This window comes from Nansenia antarctica, assembly GCF_963989245.1.
Source record: "Nansenia antarctica genome assembly, chromosome: 5".
Lineage (NCBI taxonomy): Eukaryota > Metazoa > Chordata > Actinopteri > Argentiniformes > Microstomatidae > Nansenia > Nansenia antarctica.
This window is the reverse complement of record NC_137690.1, coordinates 75450540-75469043: the sequence shown is the minus strand read 5'-3', so window position 1 is coordinate 75469043 and position 18504 is coordinate 75450540. Positions and strand designations below refer to the sequence as shown.

Sequence of the window (18504 nt, the reverse complement as noted above, 5' to 3'; positions counted from 1 at the left end):
GCCGCCTGTGCACCAATCGGGCGGCGGCAGCGCCTTTGTGTTTGGTGTTGAATGCGTTTGTCCCTCTCCCATGTCGACAGGTGTGCAGGTGTGCGAATGCGGCGGTGACCCCCCAGCCAATCAGGTCGCTGCGTTCAGAAGCAACACCGCATTCCCCTGTTCTGCTCCCTGTCAACAACTCAACTCAACCCTGCACCTTTATCTCTAAGCTTTATCGCCATGGAAACAGAATTAGTAAAAAAAAACGGACAGGGTCCCCCTCAGGATAAGGTCGGTGATTTGGCTAGCTAGTAGCCTACCACCGAAAAAAAGATGGCCGACATGGAGTTGTGAAACTTAATCGCCATGGTAATAATTGTTATTGCTAGGATGTGTAGAACACCGAGAGAAGAAGAAAAGAATGTCGAGGCGGCGCCATAGCAACTATGCTATGACTGAGTCGTTTTGACTGACTGACTGAACATTCCAGTGTCAGTTGCAGTGTGGTTGGTTTGCTCATAAAGCGTTAAGCTGTAAGCTATGCTAAACTTTCCCCAAAATGGGACACCACAAGATGGCCGCCAGGTCGGCTAAACCCACTATGGAATGCTGACGTGAACGGGCACGTTCTGTTCTACTCGTTCTGTTTCTATGGTTACGAGCTGCTTGCTACTACTACCTCTCTAGGTAGGAAGTTCTCAGACTCAAAAAAAGTGGCAAAAACCCAAAAATGCTGCTATGCTAATATGCTACGCTGATGGCTTATCGCACACACAGGACGGGACAGACAGACAGGATCTGGTCACGGGCGGTTGGGCGTCGTCATTTGCATAAGTATTCTGAGGACTTACTTCCCTTTAGCTTGCGGTGCCACTCTACTCACATAAGAGTACGTAGATAGACATGTTCTCTCTTGTCGAACGAACGCAGCCTATGAATATTTCAATGCGGTACACGTTGTGTTGTGTTACATAGCTGATACAGTACAGGATTCAGAACACAGGTAAGTTCAGGTTGGTAGTAGGAAGCGCTGAAGAACACCTGGTACCAGGTACGTTCTACAAAATCGATCGAGCCAATCCAAAGGGATTGTTGATCTCAACACTCGTGACATAGCAGTTACACAACTCAGTTACTACGGTTTCTCCTACTGAGAATCACACCGGGAATCCACAACACCGACAATCCAAACCTGACGTTTTCAGACAAAGACCACCCAGAGTCTGTATGTATGTGTGTGTTTGTGTGTGTGTGTGTCAGAGAACGGAGATATGTCCCTGTACCAGACAAGACCACCCAGAGTGTGTGTGTGTGTGTGTGTGTGTTGTGTGTGTGTGTTGTGTTGTGTGTGTGTGTGTGTGTGTGTCACCACAACCTGCAGCCTGCCCGCAGGGACAGATGTCTGGCGGTGATGTCGGGGCCTCTCTGCGCTCTAGACTGCTGCTCTCCAGGTATGACCTCTGACCCCCTCTGTCATCGCACCCTGACTGCCCTGTCATCACGCCCTGACAAACTCCGCTGTGACTCTGGTTGGTGTTTGTTGGGAGTGAAGGAAGGAAGGTGCGGGGGGATCTGGGAACATGGAAGGATCTGGGAACACGGAGGGATGGGCGGCGGCACGCGAGTCGACGGCGTGAGACACCGACGCACGATACTTCAAAGACTTAGACAAGAGTTACTTTAACGCGATCTACGCGACTGTACGATGTGCTGTATGGGAGGGGAGGGTTCCCACACCTTCTGAAACATCAAATTCAAGCACCTTTCAAGGACTTTCAAGACTCAATTCCCTCAAATTCAAGGACCCGACACGGCATAGTTTGAGACAGATCGAGATGAGAATTTATATAATAGGAACTATCCGCTGACAGAAAACAATTTAAAAAAGAGAGAGAGAGAGAGAGAGAGAGAGAGAGAGAGAGAGAGAGAGAGAGAGAGGGAGGGGAATTTAAGCACTTTCTAGACCCATGTCTATTTTCAAAAACTTTTAAGACCTTGATTTATTTTTCTCAAATTCACAACATTTCAAGGATACGTGGTGTAGGTGGGTGGGCACCTCGAGGGGGGGGGTGTGTGTTTCCAACGCGCCCCTCCCGCCAAACGCTGGAATGCGCGAGGCGTGTCAGCCCGCGTAGTTCTCGACTTAAACTGTTTTGTTCTTTGGTTGAATGACCCGGCCGTTCCCCTGGGATCCACTAAGGCAGGTACACAGACAGGATGTGGCGAACGCCATCGCTTCCCCAATTTGGATTTAAATGAAACGAACGGTTGGAGGAGCTGCAGAGGAAACCTACTGTCCTGTACGGGTCCAACAGCAACAGAGCTTGTCTCTACATGTGTGTTTGGATGCATACAGGACGGATGTACTTCTAACAGTGTTTCATAGCTTTGGACACAGTGAAGGTACAGAACAGGTTCTAGTTCTGTTTGATGCCGTCCCTCATTCCGCCGCTCCTGGCATTACAATCAGCCCGTCCTCCGATTTCTACCTATTTCTACCTCCGTCAGCCTCCCCTCGCCGAGTACATACTGGTCCTGCGGGCCTCTCGGCAGCAACAAAGCTAGAATACTCACGGCCTTTTCGATCTCATGTAGATGACCCCAGCCACGATGGCTGCCACCAGCACCAGCACAGCGATCACGATGCCGGCGATGGCCCCGCCCGACAGGCCCTCGTCCAGGGCCCCCTCCTCTGCAGAGAGACAAGGAGAACGTTAGCAACACTCAAACCAACCGTAGAGAACGTTAGCAACACTCAAACCAACCGTAGAGAACATTAGCAACACTCAAACCAACCGTAGAGAACGTTAGCAACACTTAAACCAACCGTAGAGAACTTTAGCAACACTTAAACCAACCGTAGAGAACATTAGCAACACTTAAACCAACCGTAGAGAACATTAGCAGCACTTAAACCAACTGTAGACTGATTTACAACACTTAAACCAACCATAGACCAATTAGCAACACTTAAACCAACCGTAGAGAACATTAGCAACACTTAAACCAACCGTAGACCAATTAGCAACACTTAAACCAACCGTAGACCAATTAGCAACACTTAAAACAACCGTAGAGAACACTTAAACCAACTTAATCCAACCTTAAACCGTCTTTACAACACTTAAACCAACTTCAAACCAACCTTAAGCCAAACAAATCAATCCAATCAGTGTGTACAGATTGTATTTTCAAAGAACCGAGCTTCTGACAGTGTTGGGTGTTGACGGTTAGAAAACATTTGAAAACTATGGGGATGAACGGTGCCAAGGCGGGAAAAAAAGCTGCCTTCAGCCTCTCACCTTTGACGGACAGCTTGTGGTCAACGGAGACGGTCAGTCCCGTGATGGCGTTGTGCGCCATGCAGGTGTACGTCCCCGAGTTCTTGTAGATGGCGCTGGGGATGGCGTAGTCGGCGGTCACCACGGTGGTCTTGGTGCCGTTGAACTTCCAGGTGTAAGTGGCGGCGGGGACCGACACCACGGAGCACTGCAGCTTCACCGGGTCTTTCACCTCCACGGCGTCCTCGCCCGCCACAGCTGCCGTCTCCGGACCGTCTGAGGACGAACGCAGAGGAACGGCCGTTAGTTACACAGGGTTCCGACAAGTTTAAACTAACCCTAAGTCAAATTTAAGACCCTTTTAGACCTCTTTGGATATCATTTTAGACCTATTCGCGACACCATATGATAGCTTTTTGTCATCCTTAGGGATTTCACTGCCATACAGACAAAAAAGGAAGCGAATCGGCATTTTCTGGGTTCCAGCTTGATTCATTTCCGCGTAAATAGATGTGGTCGGACTGCTTTCCTTGCAGGATCTAATTTTTAAGATCTAGCACCTCATTTTTAGACAGAATAACTGAAATGTAAGAACTTTTTAGGCCTTATAAATAGGATTGCTGGATTTTAGACTTTAAGGCTTTTTAAGAGCAGTGCGGGAACCCTGGTTACAGTTAGTTTACCTCAGCTTCATCTGGGCTTCGTCTTTTCCTGGAGACGCCCAACCCTGTATGTTCCCTGGCATGTTATCAACAGTTCAAGTAAGTATACGTAAAACTGCGCGACCGGCAGAATAGAAGTACCTTGACCCCGTGATTCCTCACTCTCGTTCCGTGTATTACACATTACCCTCCCTGTCCTCCGATGTCTACCTCCACCAGCCTCCCTCCCTCCCTCCCTCCCACCCTGCCTCATACTCACAGTTGACCAGCATCTTGAAGGTGGCGGTGTCTGTGCTGACGGCGTTGGTGAGCTTGCACTGGTACTCCCCGTTGTCCTCTTTCTGCACCGGCTTAATCACCAGGGTGGCCCCCGTGACGTTGACCCTCTTGCTGGACACCAGAGGCGCTCCCCCCTTCAGCCACTCCGCCGTGCCTGTGCCGGCGCCGGCCTTGCAGCTGAGGCTGGCCGTGCTGTTGCCTGCGATCAGGGTCGTGGTGGGGCCGGTGATGTTGGTCTTGGAAATGACCGCTACGAATAAAAGAAACAGAATTGGAATCAGAATCGCTTTTTTGAATTTGCCATTTGGGTTTAAAAGCAGACGCTTTTAATCCACAGCTAACCCCAAAAGCCTGTCTGTCTTTTTGTGTCCTGTTATTGTTTCGTGTTCTTATTTTCACTTGTTTACCTATTTCTTTTGACCTGCCATGGCTTTTGCTGTTTTATTATGTTTTTATAGCTTATGTAAAGCACTTTGTGACCGCTGGTCTGTGATAGGTGCTATAGAAATACATTTTACTTACTTACTTACAAAGCGATTTACAATTACGAATTACAGGGACATGAAGTCTGGAGTAACTGAGGGCTAAGTGCCTTACTCAAGGACACACTAGTGGTGGGTGTGGTTTCAGGCGGGATCTGAACTCACAACCTTCCAATCACCAGTCCCAACTCACTAGCCACTAGACCACCACTACCTCAGCCCGCATTTATGACATATTACTCTACAAGAGTACACACAAGAGTAAAAGTCTTCGGCTTTGGTTCCTCAACATTGACATTGCAGCATTCAGACCCAAAAACACAATAGTAACACAATAATAACAACATAATATAAGTAAGTATAAAAAGTGACCCTGCATGATAAAGTAGTGGCTTCAATAGTGCGTGTGAGGACAAACGAAGGTGTCGAGTGTTTACAGAGTGTAACAGAGAACAGACGCTAACGCACGTTTCCTACCCAGCCGCTGGGTTTCAGCATTCAAACGGCACAAAGACAAACAAGGGCTGTTGCACACCTGTGTCACCTCACCTGTGTCGTGGACTTGACGGGTGTGTCACCAAAAAGAGACTAGGAGTAGAAAAGGGAGGTTCCCTCCCTCTGTCTCTGCTTGTGCAACACGTTTTAATAGGTTCAGGTTATGTAGGTTAAACAGTTCGGCCAGAGGCCGTCCTCAGACAGGCAACGTTGCACCTATATAAACGTACTACACCTGCAGGCAGAGGCAGCGTTCGAACGGTAAAACCGTAAAACATAAACAGCAGAAGCTTGCCGACCTCGTCCCCCCTCCACACCCCCTCCCGTTGCCTCAGGTCTGACGACCAAACCACCCTCAAGACCACCAGGACCAAGCTCCGGACCTGGGGTGACGGGGCCTTTTCAGCCGCAGCCCCGTCCCTCTGGAACGCCCTCCCCAACCACATCAGACAGGCCAACACCCTGCCAACATTTAAACAGGCCCTCAAAACCCACCTCTTCAAGCTCGCCTTCACCAGTTAACCCTCTCCCCCTCCTCTTCCCATGTGTCCCCAGCACTACCTTAATTAGGCCCCTATACCTTCTTCTATTTACCTTTTGTTTCTTTTTATTATTACTACTCGATCTTTTCAGTTTGTAAAGCGTCTTTGAGTGTCTAGAAAAGCGCTATATAAGTCTAATGTATTATTATTATTATTATTATAAACCATTCAAATGTGAACTAAGTCTCATGCATCTGTCATAAGTGAGTGACGACCACCAGAAAATCCCTCGTGGTCAAACCCAACCGCTTCACAGCAGACAGACTACGTACGGGTGAGGCTCGATGGTCTATTTGTCGTTTAGCACAAATGGAAAAAAAAAACTACGGTATTCTGAAATGTACCAGGCAGCCTGGAGGGTGTGGGGGGGGGAACGAACGGCAAGATAAGATTTGTGAACACAAAGTTCATTGTCGCCAGAACGGTGACTCACACGGTGACTGTAGTTTTTTCGCAGCCCTCATGAATAAAAGATTGGCCTTTAAGGAAACACTCTGGATTGATGCACTGGCGGGAAGTGCGGTACATAATGTATATGGCTCCCTAATGTTGATCCAACCCTGAAAGGGCAAATATTATCCTTTAATCCCGACGTATTCACCTTCAAGGGGACACTCCTAGTCCTCAGTCTCATTATCTCTACACCACCATACTGTTTTCCCTGCCTACAGTATGCGAACACAGTGGTTTTCTACGTTCTGCAGTAGTCATTAAGACCCAAAGGAAAACACTCCAGCTAAGATGTCATTTTGTTTTTTTTTACGACAGCCACAAATCTACTACTCCGCCACTGGCTCAAAACTCTTTGTAATTTCTGAAGATCACTGAGTATAATCAAAATAAAGAATAAACCATCTATAAAGCACCTTTTTAAAAACTCTGTGTTACAAAATGCTTCACAAGTTAGATACAACTGATGTGCAAAAATAAAAACAAAAATAAAAGTAGAAAAACGGTGTAATGTTCTACCCCCAATGACAACCATAGAGGATCATTTCCTTAGGGTCTGTTCTCTCACCCTTCTCACGACAGAACACAGACTAACATATGTAGACGCTGGTTTGGCGCGGGATATGATGAATGCTATATGGGGTTAAAAAGAAACTCTGAAGTGTCCCAAAAAACTGTCAGTAATTTCAGAGGAATGTGTAATTCTATATGTCATGGTAGAGTAATGGTTGGATGTGCAGTCACTACTGTTTACCAGACACCAGTGAGCATTCACAGCATACATGAAATTACTGTGAATGTGAAACTGAAACTCTCCCTCCCCTCCCTCCCCTCCCCTCCCCTCCCTTCCTCCCCTCCCCCATCTCCTTCTTTTCTTTGAGCTAAACTAAATCCCAACTCAAAAGACTCCAGGCAGGTTTTGAAAGACCATCTTCCGACCGAGCAGGTTTCAGCAGTCGCTCACTAACACCTCTGATGTAAACAAGGTCTATCTGACAGGCCTGGAACACTCCGTGCTGTCATAATGGAACAAAGCCACTGGGAGTTTTTGACACTGTGGCGCTTCAAGGTGAGGTGAAACCCACACACTAGGTTGTCATGGCTACGGGGCAGAGAGAGAGAGAGAGAGACAGGAAGCTGCTGGTTTTGCCTATGGGCTTCTCCTCGCAGAGGACAATCGCCTGTCACTTCGTTAACTCATTCAGTGCCGTGAGGAGGGGGAATAAAGTCGCCCAGAGTGTCGATATTCTTGAGTGAATTCACCATAAAACGCAGACATTACTGATGCTTCATTTTATAGCCAATCAAAGAGCTGTTGCTAGGTAAACACCACAAATAACACCCTAGGGGGTGAGTGTTCCGGAACACTTTGGCAGTTGGTAAGTCTGACTAGAGAAAATATATTCAGTCTAGGGTAATACCGTACATACATACATTAACAACATTATTTACCAATGAAATCGTAAATGAGCCACTACTTTAAAGAGTGCAAAATCAACAAGACAGTGCTGAACAGGTAGGACTACTAAAATGTAATGATGTTGCCAAAAAGCACCTCCAGGGTATGCACTCATTCACTCACCAGTTTCAAAAACCAGTTTCACTTCTGTATGTTTGTCATCAGAGCAACATCTCTCAAACTGAAACGACACTCTTCCCTCTTTCCTATAGAAAAGCTAAATTACCAATTGACCTATTGCTAAGCCACGCCCCCTTTGAAAACTCGGACAAACAAACAACGCTTCACTGACAGTGACTGAATGACATTCAATGATTTACATTGGCGGGAGTTGGCAAATCTCAGATTTCTGATTTACCACAGCAAGTAATAGACATGTTTTTTTTTTAAATTTAAGATGACGAATATTTCGTCTAGAAGCTTTTCACCATCAGATATCAGCGAGTTGTTTGTCCGAGTTTTCTGCCTGTCGTGACTTTTGCTGTGATAACGATTGGGACAATTTCTATTTTGGGACGTGGCTCGCTTAGCGATAGGTCCATTAGCTTGTTAGCTTCTGTGCGGTACACATTCTACTCACCCACGATCTTGATTTTGAAGTCCTGGGACGTATAGGTTTTCTTGGTCTTGGCGTTGAAGGCAGAGCAGCTGTAGCCCCCGGAGTCGGCCTCCGCGGCGTTGGTCAGCTTCAGCGCGGCGGTCACGCCCGGGATGGCCTTTCCGTCGCGGAGCCACTGGATGGTGGCGGCGGGCCGGGAGGCGCTCGAGCAGGTCAGCGAGATGTTAGATCCCTTCTTGTGGACGTTCGCCGGGGGGGAGATGATTACACCGATGCCATCCGGCCCCCCTGTAAACATACAACTGTGTTCAGAGACAGACAGACTCGCCACTTTTCTCACTACCAAATCGTGACGTTAGAATTATAAGGTTCTATCTCCATTTTTGTCCAAATTTAGTTTTTTTTACATAATCTGATCCATTAGGTGTTTATTAATGCCTGTGTGGGGTTATTTTTGTTAGAAATTAATAAAATACAAAGGTTCCATCTCACAGAACATAATGGAATGTAAAAACTTTGACGCTCAATATCTCTGAACTACCCTAGACGGAGATAGAACCTTATCATTCTAAGCTGATTGATTGATTGATTGAAAACTTTATTAGAAGATTTGCAGAAGTAGGTACATGAAAGTACATATTACATACAAGGTCAACTAACAGGATAAAAACCCAAGAAAGCCACTGGCTTATTTCAATTGGGGTCCTTGATTCTCATGATGGCGTGCTGGGTGGGTGGGGAGGTGTGCAGGGATTGCATAATACGCTATACATGTACGCATGAGGGGGCCTGTGATTGGTAGAATATACGGGACAAGGGAGGGGTCCCGTATATTCATCCATCCCCAAAATAGGCTACGGGACATCCCAGCTAATACGGAACAACTGCCAGCTCTACTCTTGATCAGGATGTAGCAACATGCTAACATCTCAAAGGACAACACACTGTGAATGGTCTACTCTAGGATGTAGCAACATGCTAACATCTCAAACACACTGTGAATGGTCTACTCTAGGATGTGGAACCTAAACACCTACGACAACATAACACAACTAGCCCGTTATCACGACCGAACCTAAACTGCAAAATTGTGATCAGCGGCATCTGTAGCCTAACTGTTACTGTTTAAAACACGCTCCTTTTTTTTTCTTTTTCTTATCAACGGGTTATTCGACTTATGCAATCAAATCACAAGCGCTGTTTACACAGCAGGGTTCAGTTTGGGTGTAGACTGGGAGCCACTCCCCTGCGTGACTGACTGACACAACGTCTTGAGGAGCGAGCCTCTCACCTCTCCTGAGCCTATCCCCCGCCCCGGGTAGAGGTGTGGTGGACCTACGCTATGACTATCGTATACACAAGGTGCGTTACTGGGGGGGGGGGGCGCTTAGTAGCATAGCACGCTAACGCGCGTACGGCATCATTCCATGCAAAGCTCCTGGTTTCGATTCCGACCCTCGTCATATAATCGTGCATGTCATCCCTCCTCTCTCTCTCTCTCTCTCTCTCTCTCTCTCTCTCTCTCTCTCTCTCTCTCTCTCTCTACCTCACTCTCTGGCCATCTCTCTCTCTCTCTCTCACCCATCCTTCCGGTCAATCTCTACTGTCTCTATCCTCCTCTCTCTCTCTCTCTCTCTCTCCCTCTCTCTGTCACCCATCCTTCCTGTCAATCTCTACTGTCTCTATCCTCCTCTCTCTCTCTCTCTCTCTCTCTCTCTCTCTCTCTCTCACCCATCCTTCCTGTCAACAATCTCTACTGTTGTCTCTATCCCAGTAAAGCAGAAATGCCTTAAAAAAAACACATAGAAAAAAAAAGGATAAAAAGAAAGAAAAGGTGCAGTACTCACAGCTGACACTCATATTGAAGGGGGCGCTCTTGTCCGTCTCCAGAGAGTTGGAGGCGGTGCAGTAGATGGGGCCCTCCAGGTCGTAGCGCGTGACCGCCACCACCGTGAGCTCGGACCACGGCGACGTGTCGTCCTCGCTCTGCGTGACGCTGATGCGCTTCTTGTCCGCCACGATGGCCGCCGTGCCGTTGGTCCAGGCGAACTTCAGGAAGGAGCCGTTGGCCGTGCAGTTCAGCTTCACCGTGCTGTTGGTCTCGATGGCTTCCTTCAGGTCCGACTTGATCAGCAGATTGGAGACGGGTTCTGAAGGAGACGGAGGGAGGGAGGGGAGGAGGAGGAGGGGAGGAGGAGGAGGAGGATGGAGGGAGGGAGAAGGGAGGGAGGGAGGGAAAGGGGGGGAGAATGAGTGAGATGGTAGCAGGGGAGGTGGCTGGTGGAGGTAGAAATAGGTAGAACTAATCGGAGGACGGGGCTCATTGAATCAGACACATCGATTCTATGCATTTACAACCAGCCTCTGTCCTCTGTGATGTCATGATGGGAACAGGGGGGAGGGGGGACGGGGGGACGGGGGGGAGGGGGGGTAGAGTGGAAAACGAACGCACTCTGGGAGGTGTAAATAAATTATGACTGATGAGGGAAAAGACTGTATCAGATTCTGAAAACACGAACGTGGCCCGTGGACATTTAGAACCACAGCAGTGCTCAAATCTAGGGTGATGATGTCATAATACAAACTGTCACCCAACCAATCAGAAGGGCTGCGGTTTCGTGAGCTTAGAATGATAAAGTTCTATCTCCGTTTAGAATGATAAGGTTCTATCTCCGTTTAGGGCAGTTCAGAGATATTGAGCGTCAAAGTTTTTACATTCCATTATGTTTTGTGAGATGGAACCTTTGTATTTTATTAATTACTAACTAAGAAATGTCAACATTTTAAAAATAACACCACACAGGCATTAATAAACACCTAATGGATCAGATTATGTAAAAAAACAAAATTTTGACCAAAAATGGAGATAGAACCTTATAATTCTAACGTCACGAGTTGTTGCAGTGATAAGACTGTGTTGACACCATGGCGCTATGATCCACGCTGTGTCTCAGACTGCTGAGGGTGCGGGGGAGGGCAGGACACTGCCACGCCCCACAGGCTACATATCAAGTTCATGGACGTAGCGTAGGTCATTGAAATGTTACCTTCCCAGTTAAAAATGTATTTATTTGTTTAGATTTTTTTTTATCTGTCTCAAAATATCTGTTTCAAGATTGAGATGACCTGGGTGGTCCAAGACAGCAGCCAAGATCAAGGACAATTATATTTGAGATAATTCACAAATGATGACACACACACACACACACACACACACACACACACACACACACACACACACACACACACATTGGGAAGAACGCCAGCATGGATCAGAATAGCCTGGAGACTAAACCAATACAAAACATGATAGGCTACTGGGTATGTTAAGCATAACATATATATTAATATAGTATATTTTAAAAAACGTACTCACCTAGAACTCGAAGCTCCAGTTCCCCTGTTTTAGCTTCTCCAGGGTCGGGCACCATCACCACCGAATACGTCCCACTATCTTCCGTGGTCAGAGGTCCCAGTTTCAGTTCTCCAGTCAGCTTGTTAATCGTCACGCGTCCCTCGTACCCGGTGCCGATGGTGTTCCCCCCGGGCGAGGAGGTGACCACGGGCGCGCCGTGGAAGCTCCATGTGATGGTGAGGAACTTCTCCCCGGGGGCCACCACGGTTTTGAAGGTGACGTTCTTCCCGTTGACCCCCTCCAGCGGGCCTGGGGGGAGCGCGTCCTGCCCCAAGCAGCATCCTGGGGGGGGGGGGGGGGGGAGCGGTTTTTTATTGCAGGTGTTCACTTCTAAACGGTGGTTCAGACGGCCAAGCCATGTATGTAGGCCAAAAGTTTGGACACACCTTCTCATTCAATGTGTTTCCTTTATTCTCATGACTATTTACATTGTAGATTCTCACTGAAGGCATCACAACTATGAATGAACACATGTGGAATGATGTACTTAACAAAAAAGTGTGAAATAACTCTAAATATGTCTTATATTTTAGATTCCTCAAAGTAGCCACCCTTTGCTTTTTTGTTGTTTATAAAATACATTTTTGTTGTTGTTAATAACATATATAATAATAATATTAAATATATATATATAATAACATATTATTATTAACACAGATTATATTAAATATTATTATTATATATTTTATTAACAACAAAAAAGCAAAGGGTGGCTACTTTAGACATATTTAGAGTTATTTCACACTTTATTGTTAAATACATAATTCCTATGTGTTCATTCATAGTTTTGATGCCTTCAGTGAGAATCTACAATGTAAATAGTCATGAAAATAAAGGAAACGCATTGAATGAGAAGGTGTGTCCAAACTTTTGGCCTGTACTGTACATATGCAGCTAGGCATGAAGTATAAGATAGAGGCTATAGAGGACATCTGCTACTTAGAATAACGCTGCAAAACAAGTCATCCTGGGGGGGGGACCGGACCGGGGGGGGAACCGGTTTTTTATTGCAGGTGTTCACTTCTAAACGGTGGTTCAGACGGCCAAGCCATGTATGTATGTAGATAGGCATGGAGTATTTAATAGAGGACATCTCATACTTAAATAACTTATAATAACACTACGAAAACAAGTCACAGGCTATAGGAGATCGATCATCTAGAGAACTGGGTCCTACCTGCCTCGGTTGGGAGACGAGTGACGAGTCAAATAACGACAAACAAACAAACTAATTCAAGTGATCATATTGGCCAATAAAAGAAAGAAAAAAACCCCCCGTATAGGCTACACCTAATAGTACGATTATATACGAGTATTGCATGATCGTTGAATAGACTCATAGAGAGGCCAGGACCTATTAGGTCATACATATCCTGCAACAAACTAAACAGATTGAACAAAAATAATCACTTCATTTTCTGAATGTAATAATCATTAAAATCATGAATTTAAATCTTACCGACTGCTGACAGCAAAAGTATAAGCGACTTCAAATGAACCAAATCCATCCTGGACGTCTGGAGACCTTCTAACGACAGCCTGGGACTGCTGCTTTTACAGACTGAATGAGTGGGTGTCCACACCCAGTGTGTGTGCGTGTGTGTGTGTGTGTGTGTGTGTGTGTGTGTGTGCGTGCGTGCGTGTGTGTGTGTGTGTGTGTGTGTGTGTGTGTGTGTGTGCGTGTGCGCGCGCGTGTGTGTGTGTGTGTGTGTGTGTGTGTGTGTCCACACCCAGCCAAGGTGTCACCGCCGGGAAGCCCGCCTCTCCCTATCAGCCTGCCTATTCACTACCTCACTAACGTCCCGACCTAACCCTACTGTACATTATGTATTTTAAAACAATGATTAAAAAAATGTCCACATAGACCTAGGCATACACGTCAAACGGAATTCCCAGCAACTGGAGTCAAACGGTCAAACGGTCAAACGTTGATAAAGTTTGAGCGTCTTTTTTTTTCTTCTTCTTGGAACAGAATCAGAGGCGGATTTAGGATTGTAGGAGATCCGGGGCTTAGCCCAGAGGGAGAATCTAATGTGCGCGCAGAGCGCGCAGATTTTTTTTTGCCTTCAACCTTCAACTTACCACCACCTTAAAGCGGACAAAAGGCTGTATTACAAAATAGACAGTAAACACACACACACACACACACACACACACACACACACACACACACACACGTCAGTCACCATCATTTATATTTGTATAGAATTACAGAATTGATGGGCTGAGGCTAGTTATGTTACAGTATGTATATCAGGGCAGACTCTGGGCTCACCACTTATATTGTATTGATTGTCTTGTCCTGTGTTATATGACGATATATTACATGTATTGTTGGCCTGTGTATAGTACTGTGAAATCAAATCCCCCCTGGGACATTAAACAAACTTAGTTAGTTAGCGTTACATCTTAGGATAGATTTGAGTCATGTTCTGTATACATACATACTACCATAAGGGCATACTTAATGTGGTTACTTCATGTTTACTAGCTGTAACATAAACGTTACATCATTCTTTTTCACTTGTTACTCAGTCAACCAGAGTGCAGATATCAAAGACTATCAGCCTGTTATTCACTTTATTTGTATAAGTATTATCCTTTGTTTGATTTCTTACCATGTACCGTAACAGTACCTTGCTATGTTTCATTTTCATTATAACATAACGTTATGTTATGATAGCCAGCTAGCATTAGCAAACCGGAAAAGTAGTGTCAGTGAGTCAGTCACCTTTCTAATAAGATTCACAAACCTGAAACATCATCTATGTCATCACTGCTGGTGACGTCATTGTTGTCAGCTGCTGATACGGCTGCTGCAACAGTTCTTGGAGCTTGTTTTGTTGAAAAAAACTTTGGGATATCCATGCTTACAAAGTCAGGCACTGATTGAGATCACGTCTTCTTCAGGGCAGGGCAGGCTACGCAGTACGCAGGCTAATGTCGCGCAGCTGCTGCCTCTCTGTTGGACTCCGGTACTGCACGTTACTCACAAGAGTTTTTTTTTTTTTTTTTTTTAAGTAAAACATTCGGGGCTTTTCAGAAAACATCCGGGGCTTGAGCCCAAGTAGCCACCCCCTAGCGCCGCCCCTGAACAGAATGTCGTAACCGTCATTTGAACCTGTTCTAAACAGGTTATAGTGTTCTAAACAGGCTATAGTGTTCTAAACAGGTTATAGTGTTCTAAACAGGTTATAGTGTTCTAAACAGGTTATAGTGTTCTAAACAGGTTATAGTGTTCTAAACAGGTTAGTGTTCTAAACAGGCTAGGAGACGCATAGTAGGTCTACGTAGTGGCACCAATATCGATAATTGATCAAATATTTAAGGCCAATGCACACGGCGTGCGAGTTTGTCGCACTGTCAAATTTTGTGGTGCGATGGATTGCGTCACAATGGGACAATTGGGAAACTTCAACTGGTCTATCTAAATTAATTGAGTCACTCATAACGGGGAGAGAGACTGGAGCATACATTTTACACGCGTCTTTCGGTCATAGACAGCCAGCTTGCCATCAACTAATTTTCCATAACGTAAAAAGGAGGCGGTTGGTTGTGGGTCTACGAGATTCTGCAGTCTCACAATGAAATAAAATCGCACGCCTTGTGCATTGGCCTTTAGTCCTCCTATCTGGTCATCATTCTAAATATAACTTTCAACCCTTCACAGGCGAATCAATCGAATCCTCCTCAAACCATGAAGTTATTGTCCTTTAATTCAGACAAAACCACAGTGTTGTCGTTGAGTGATGCTGTCACCCAGTGGAGAAGGCCTGTCACTATCAAATCACTACTGGGCCACATTAACAACAACAAAATGAAATATGGAAAACTGATCCACCCCCTCAACCCCCCCACTCAGTACCTTGCCATACCTTGGATTTGGTGAAATTACGCCACTGGTCTCGTAGCCTATTGGAAATTGATTGAATGCGTGTGTGTGTGTACGTTTGTGTACGTGTGTGTGTGTGTGTGTGTGTGTGTGTGTGTGTGTGAGTGAGAGGGAGTGCTTTTGTGAGCCTGCATGTATGATGTGGCTCTTTGTGGTACCCCAATAATTATTTCTGGGCTCTGGCTGACCACCCCTGTCGCTAGATGCTCTGTTTCTCTTTGCCTGCACTGCCCCCCGATGGTGAAAAACAACAACTGACAGTCAAGGTTTTGTGTCTGCTACCGTTTCTATAACAACCTCCTGCCGTCAAGACCTGGCTGGCACACCCAGAGGCAGACTCATGCGACTCCGCTTCACTCGTTGTCTGACGTGTGTTCAGCGTGTTCAGTGTGTCTGACGTGTGTTCAGTGTGTTCAGTGTGTCTGACGTGTGTTCAGTGTGTTCAGTGTGTTCAGTGTGTTCAGTGTGTTCAGTATGTCTGACGTGTGTTCAGTGTGTCTGACGTGTGTCCAGTGTGTTCAGTGTGTCCAGTGTGTTCAGTGTGTTCAGTGTGTTCAGTGTGATCAGTGTGTTCAGTGTGTTCAGTGTGTTCAGTGTGTTCAGTGTGTTCAGTGTGTTTAGTGGTGATAGAGGGGCCAACATGTGAGTGTGCTGCAGAGGAGAGGTAGTTTTAGTTTAGTTTTTAGACTATGTAGGCCAGGTTTTGTATTGTATTTGTTTGTGGTGGATGTTGTATGCCTGTGAACAGGTCACACTTGAAAATGAGCCCTTGGGGCTCAATGTGTTTTTTACCTGTATAAATAAAGGTTAAATACATTTTTTTTTAAAATAGGCGAACTAGGCGGTCACTTAGGGTGCCAAAATGGCAAAAAATAAATAAATAATAATAATAATTTTGTTTCTATGAATTTCATGTCTCTATGAAAATATGTCTCAGCCTACTGTCTATTTTTGTCTTGAAACCATTGTTGTCCATATTTATACTGTTGAATGTGTGGGTGGTGATGAGGCAGTACTGGTGGCTTAATGTGGTGGGGGTGGCGCCCCTAAAATCTGGGGGGAGGGGGGGCATCAATTCATACTCTCGCCTAGGGCACCTAAATGCCTAGGGCACCTAAATGCCTAGGACCGGCCCTGCCTGTGACTCTGTGATTCTAGCATCAGCAGCAGTTTCCAGCTCGCTGTTTCACAACTTCCGCCCCTCAAAGATTATGTGGAAATTAGAGGAGTAGATAGTAGACACTGTATGGAGCTCAACATCAAGATAAGCTTCACGTCACGGAGTGAGAGATGAACTGAGGTGACTATTACACTGAGCAGCAGGCAAACGACTGTGAACATTCTGAAACAGAATGGCTTCGATCACAAAGCTGAGCATTCTACTGGCTGTTCTCATCAACACCATCACCGCAGACCAAGGAATAATCCGCATTGAAAAGGAAGGTGAAGATTATAAGTTTGACACCCCTATGGGGGGAAATTACTGTGTGATCTTCAAGTCCGTGGCTGAAGAGACCCTGCTGCTGTTGTGGAACACGTCTAACCCGTCACTTGAAAATTCTACGCTGGCTGAAGACTTAAAGGATCGATTCAAAGCCACATTCGAGAGTGACAATCAGACAGTTCTCTCTCTGGGGATCCTTAATGTGACTCATTCAGACTCGGGGCTCTACAAGGTGGAGTGTTGGGAGGCTGGCAGGGTGTCACAGAACCACAGCGCCAGTCTCTCAGTCTGCAGTGATGTGACTTGGAAGCGTATGTACCCGGTTGCTGGAGGGACAGTAGACCTGCCGTGTGAGGGGGCAGGTGACCACCTGACTGTCCAATGGCTGAGGATGAGGAGGGGCATCTGGGACTGGATGTTTCTGGACGATGAGAGCAGAACCCTGAACCCCCTCATGGAGGACCTAAGAGACAGAGTACAGCTGGTTGACAACAGCTCCTCTCTCCGCATCACCAACACCACCTTCAAAGACAACTATTATTACTGCTGTCTGGTCCTGGATGGACAGCGTTGTGTCGGCAGTCACGAGATAGACCTGTACGTCAGACCAGGGTATGTTCTAGGCTCACTGGGAGAGGAGGCTGTGCTGCCCTGCTTCCCTCCTACCCATGGGACAGAGGTGGAGTGGTGGACCCCTCATGGACGCCTCCGCCCAGCATCACCATCTCAAAACCTCTCTGAGGACGCCAGTGACCTCTCTGAGGACGCCAGTGACCTCTCTGAAGATGCCAGTGACCTCTCTGAGGACGCCAGTGACCTCTCTGAGGACACCAGTGACCTCTCTGAAGACGCCAGTGACCTCTCTGAGGACGCCAGTGACCTCTCTGAGGACGCCAGTGACCTCTCTGAGGACGCCAGTGACCTCTCTGCCGGAGGGAAGCAGACGTACGTGCTCGACGGAAGAGTGACGGGAAATTACTCCCTGGTCGTCCCCTCTCTGATGCTCAACCACACAGGGTATTATATCTGTCAAGATATCTATGGTGATTTCAGTCAAGATTATCTTCTACTGGTCTGCCCCCCCCGCGCCCCCGCTACAGCGCTCTACTCAGAGGGAGAGGAGGTCGTTCTCAGCTGTAACTCTAGTCTCAGTGAGTCAGGCGGGGTTGTGTGGTACAGACAGACTGATCAGCATGATGGTGTCTTTCTGGACTATGGTCTATGGAGGCAAGAACAACCTCCTGAAGATTTGATTGGACGAATCAATGTGTCTCAGTCCCTTACAACCCTGGTCCTATCTAACCTCTCACTGGAGGACAGTGGTCAGTACTGGTGTGCTGTCTATACGATGTATCAGACAGACGTGTGTCAATCATCAAACAAGACCCTCCTAGTCTATCAGGAGAAGGACCCCTTTGGCATCGACTCCGTGTTCTACGCGGCGCGGTGCTCCCTGGTGACCTGTGTTCTGCTGGGGTTGGTCTGTGCTGTGGTGGCTGTGATGCTGGAGACCAGGAGGAGGAGAGGGGAGAGAGGAGGAGAGGGGATAGAGATGGGGAGAGAAG

At 46.6% G+C, this 18504-nt stretch overlaps 1 protein-coding gene across 1 annotated transcript in view; it reads right to left on the bottom strand.

Moving 5' to 3' along the window:
* The window catches only part of LOC308158392 (cell adhesion molecule CEACAM1-like), a gene marked incomplete at both ends in the record, with an annotated part of 32386 nt that extends 16549 nt beyond the window's left edge, over positions 1 to 15837 (bottom strand). Inside the window, 7 exons of the mRNA XM_080531979.1 lie at positions 2554 to 2671; positions 3282 to 3536; positions 4182 to 4451; positions 8210 to 8476; positions 10036 to 10338; positions 11565 to 11885; positions 15822 to 15837. Coding sequence (XP_080388105.1) covers positions 2554 to 2671; positions 3282 to 3536; positions 4182 to 4451; positions 8210 to 8476; positions 10036 to 10338; positions 11565 to 11885; positions 15822 to 15837 — 1550 coding nt within the window. The remainder of the gene's footprint in view (positions 1 to 2553; positions 2672 to 3281; positions 3537 to 4181; positions 4452 to 8209; positions 8477 to 10035; positions 10339 to 11564; positions 11886 to 15821) is intronic.
* Positions 15838 to 18504: the final 2667 nt, after the last annotated feature.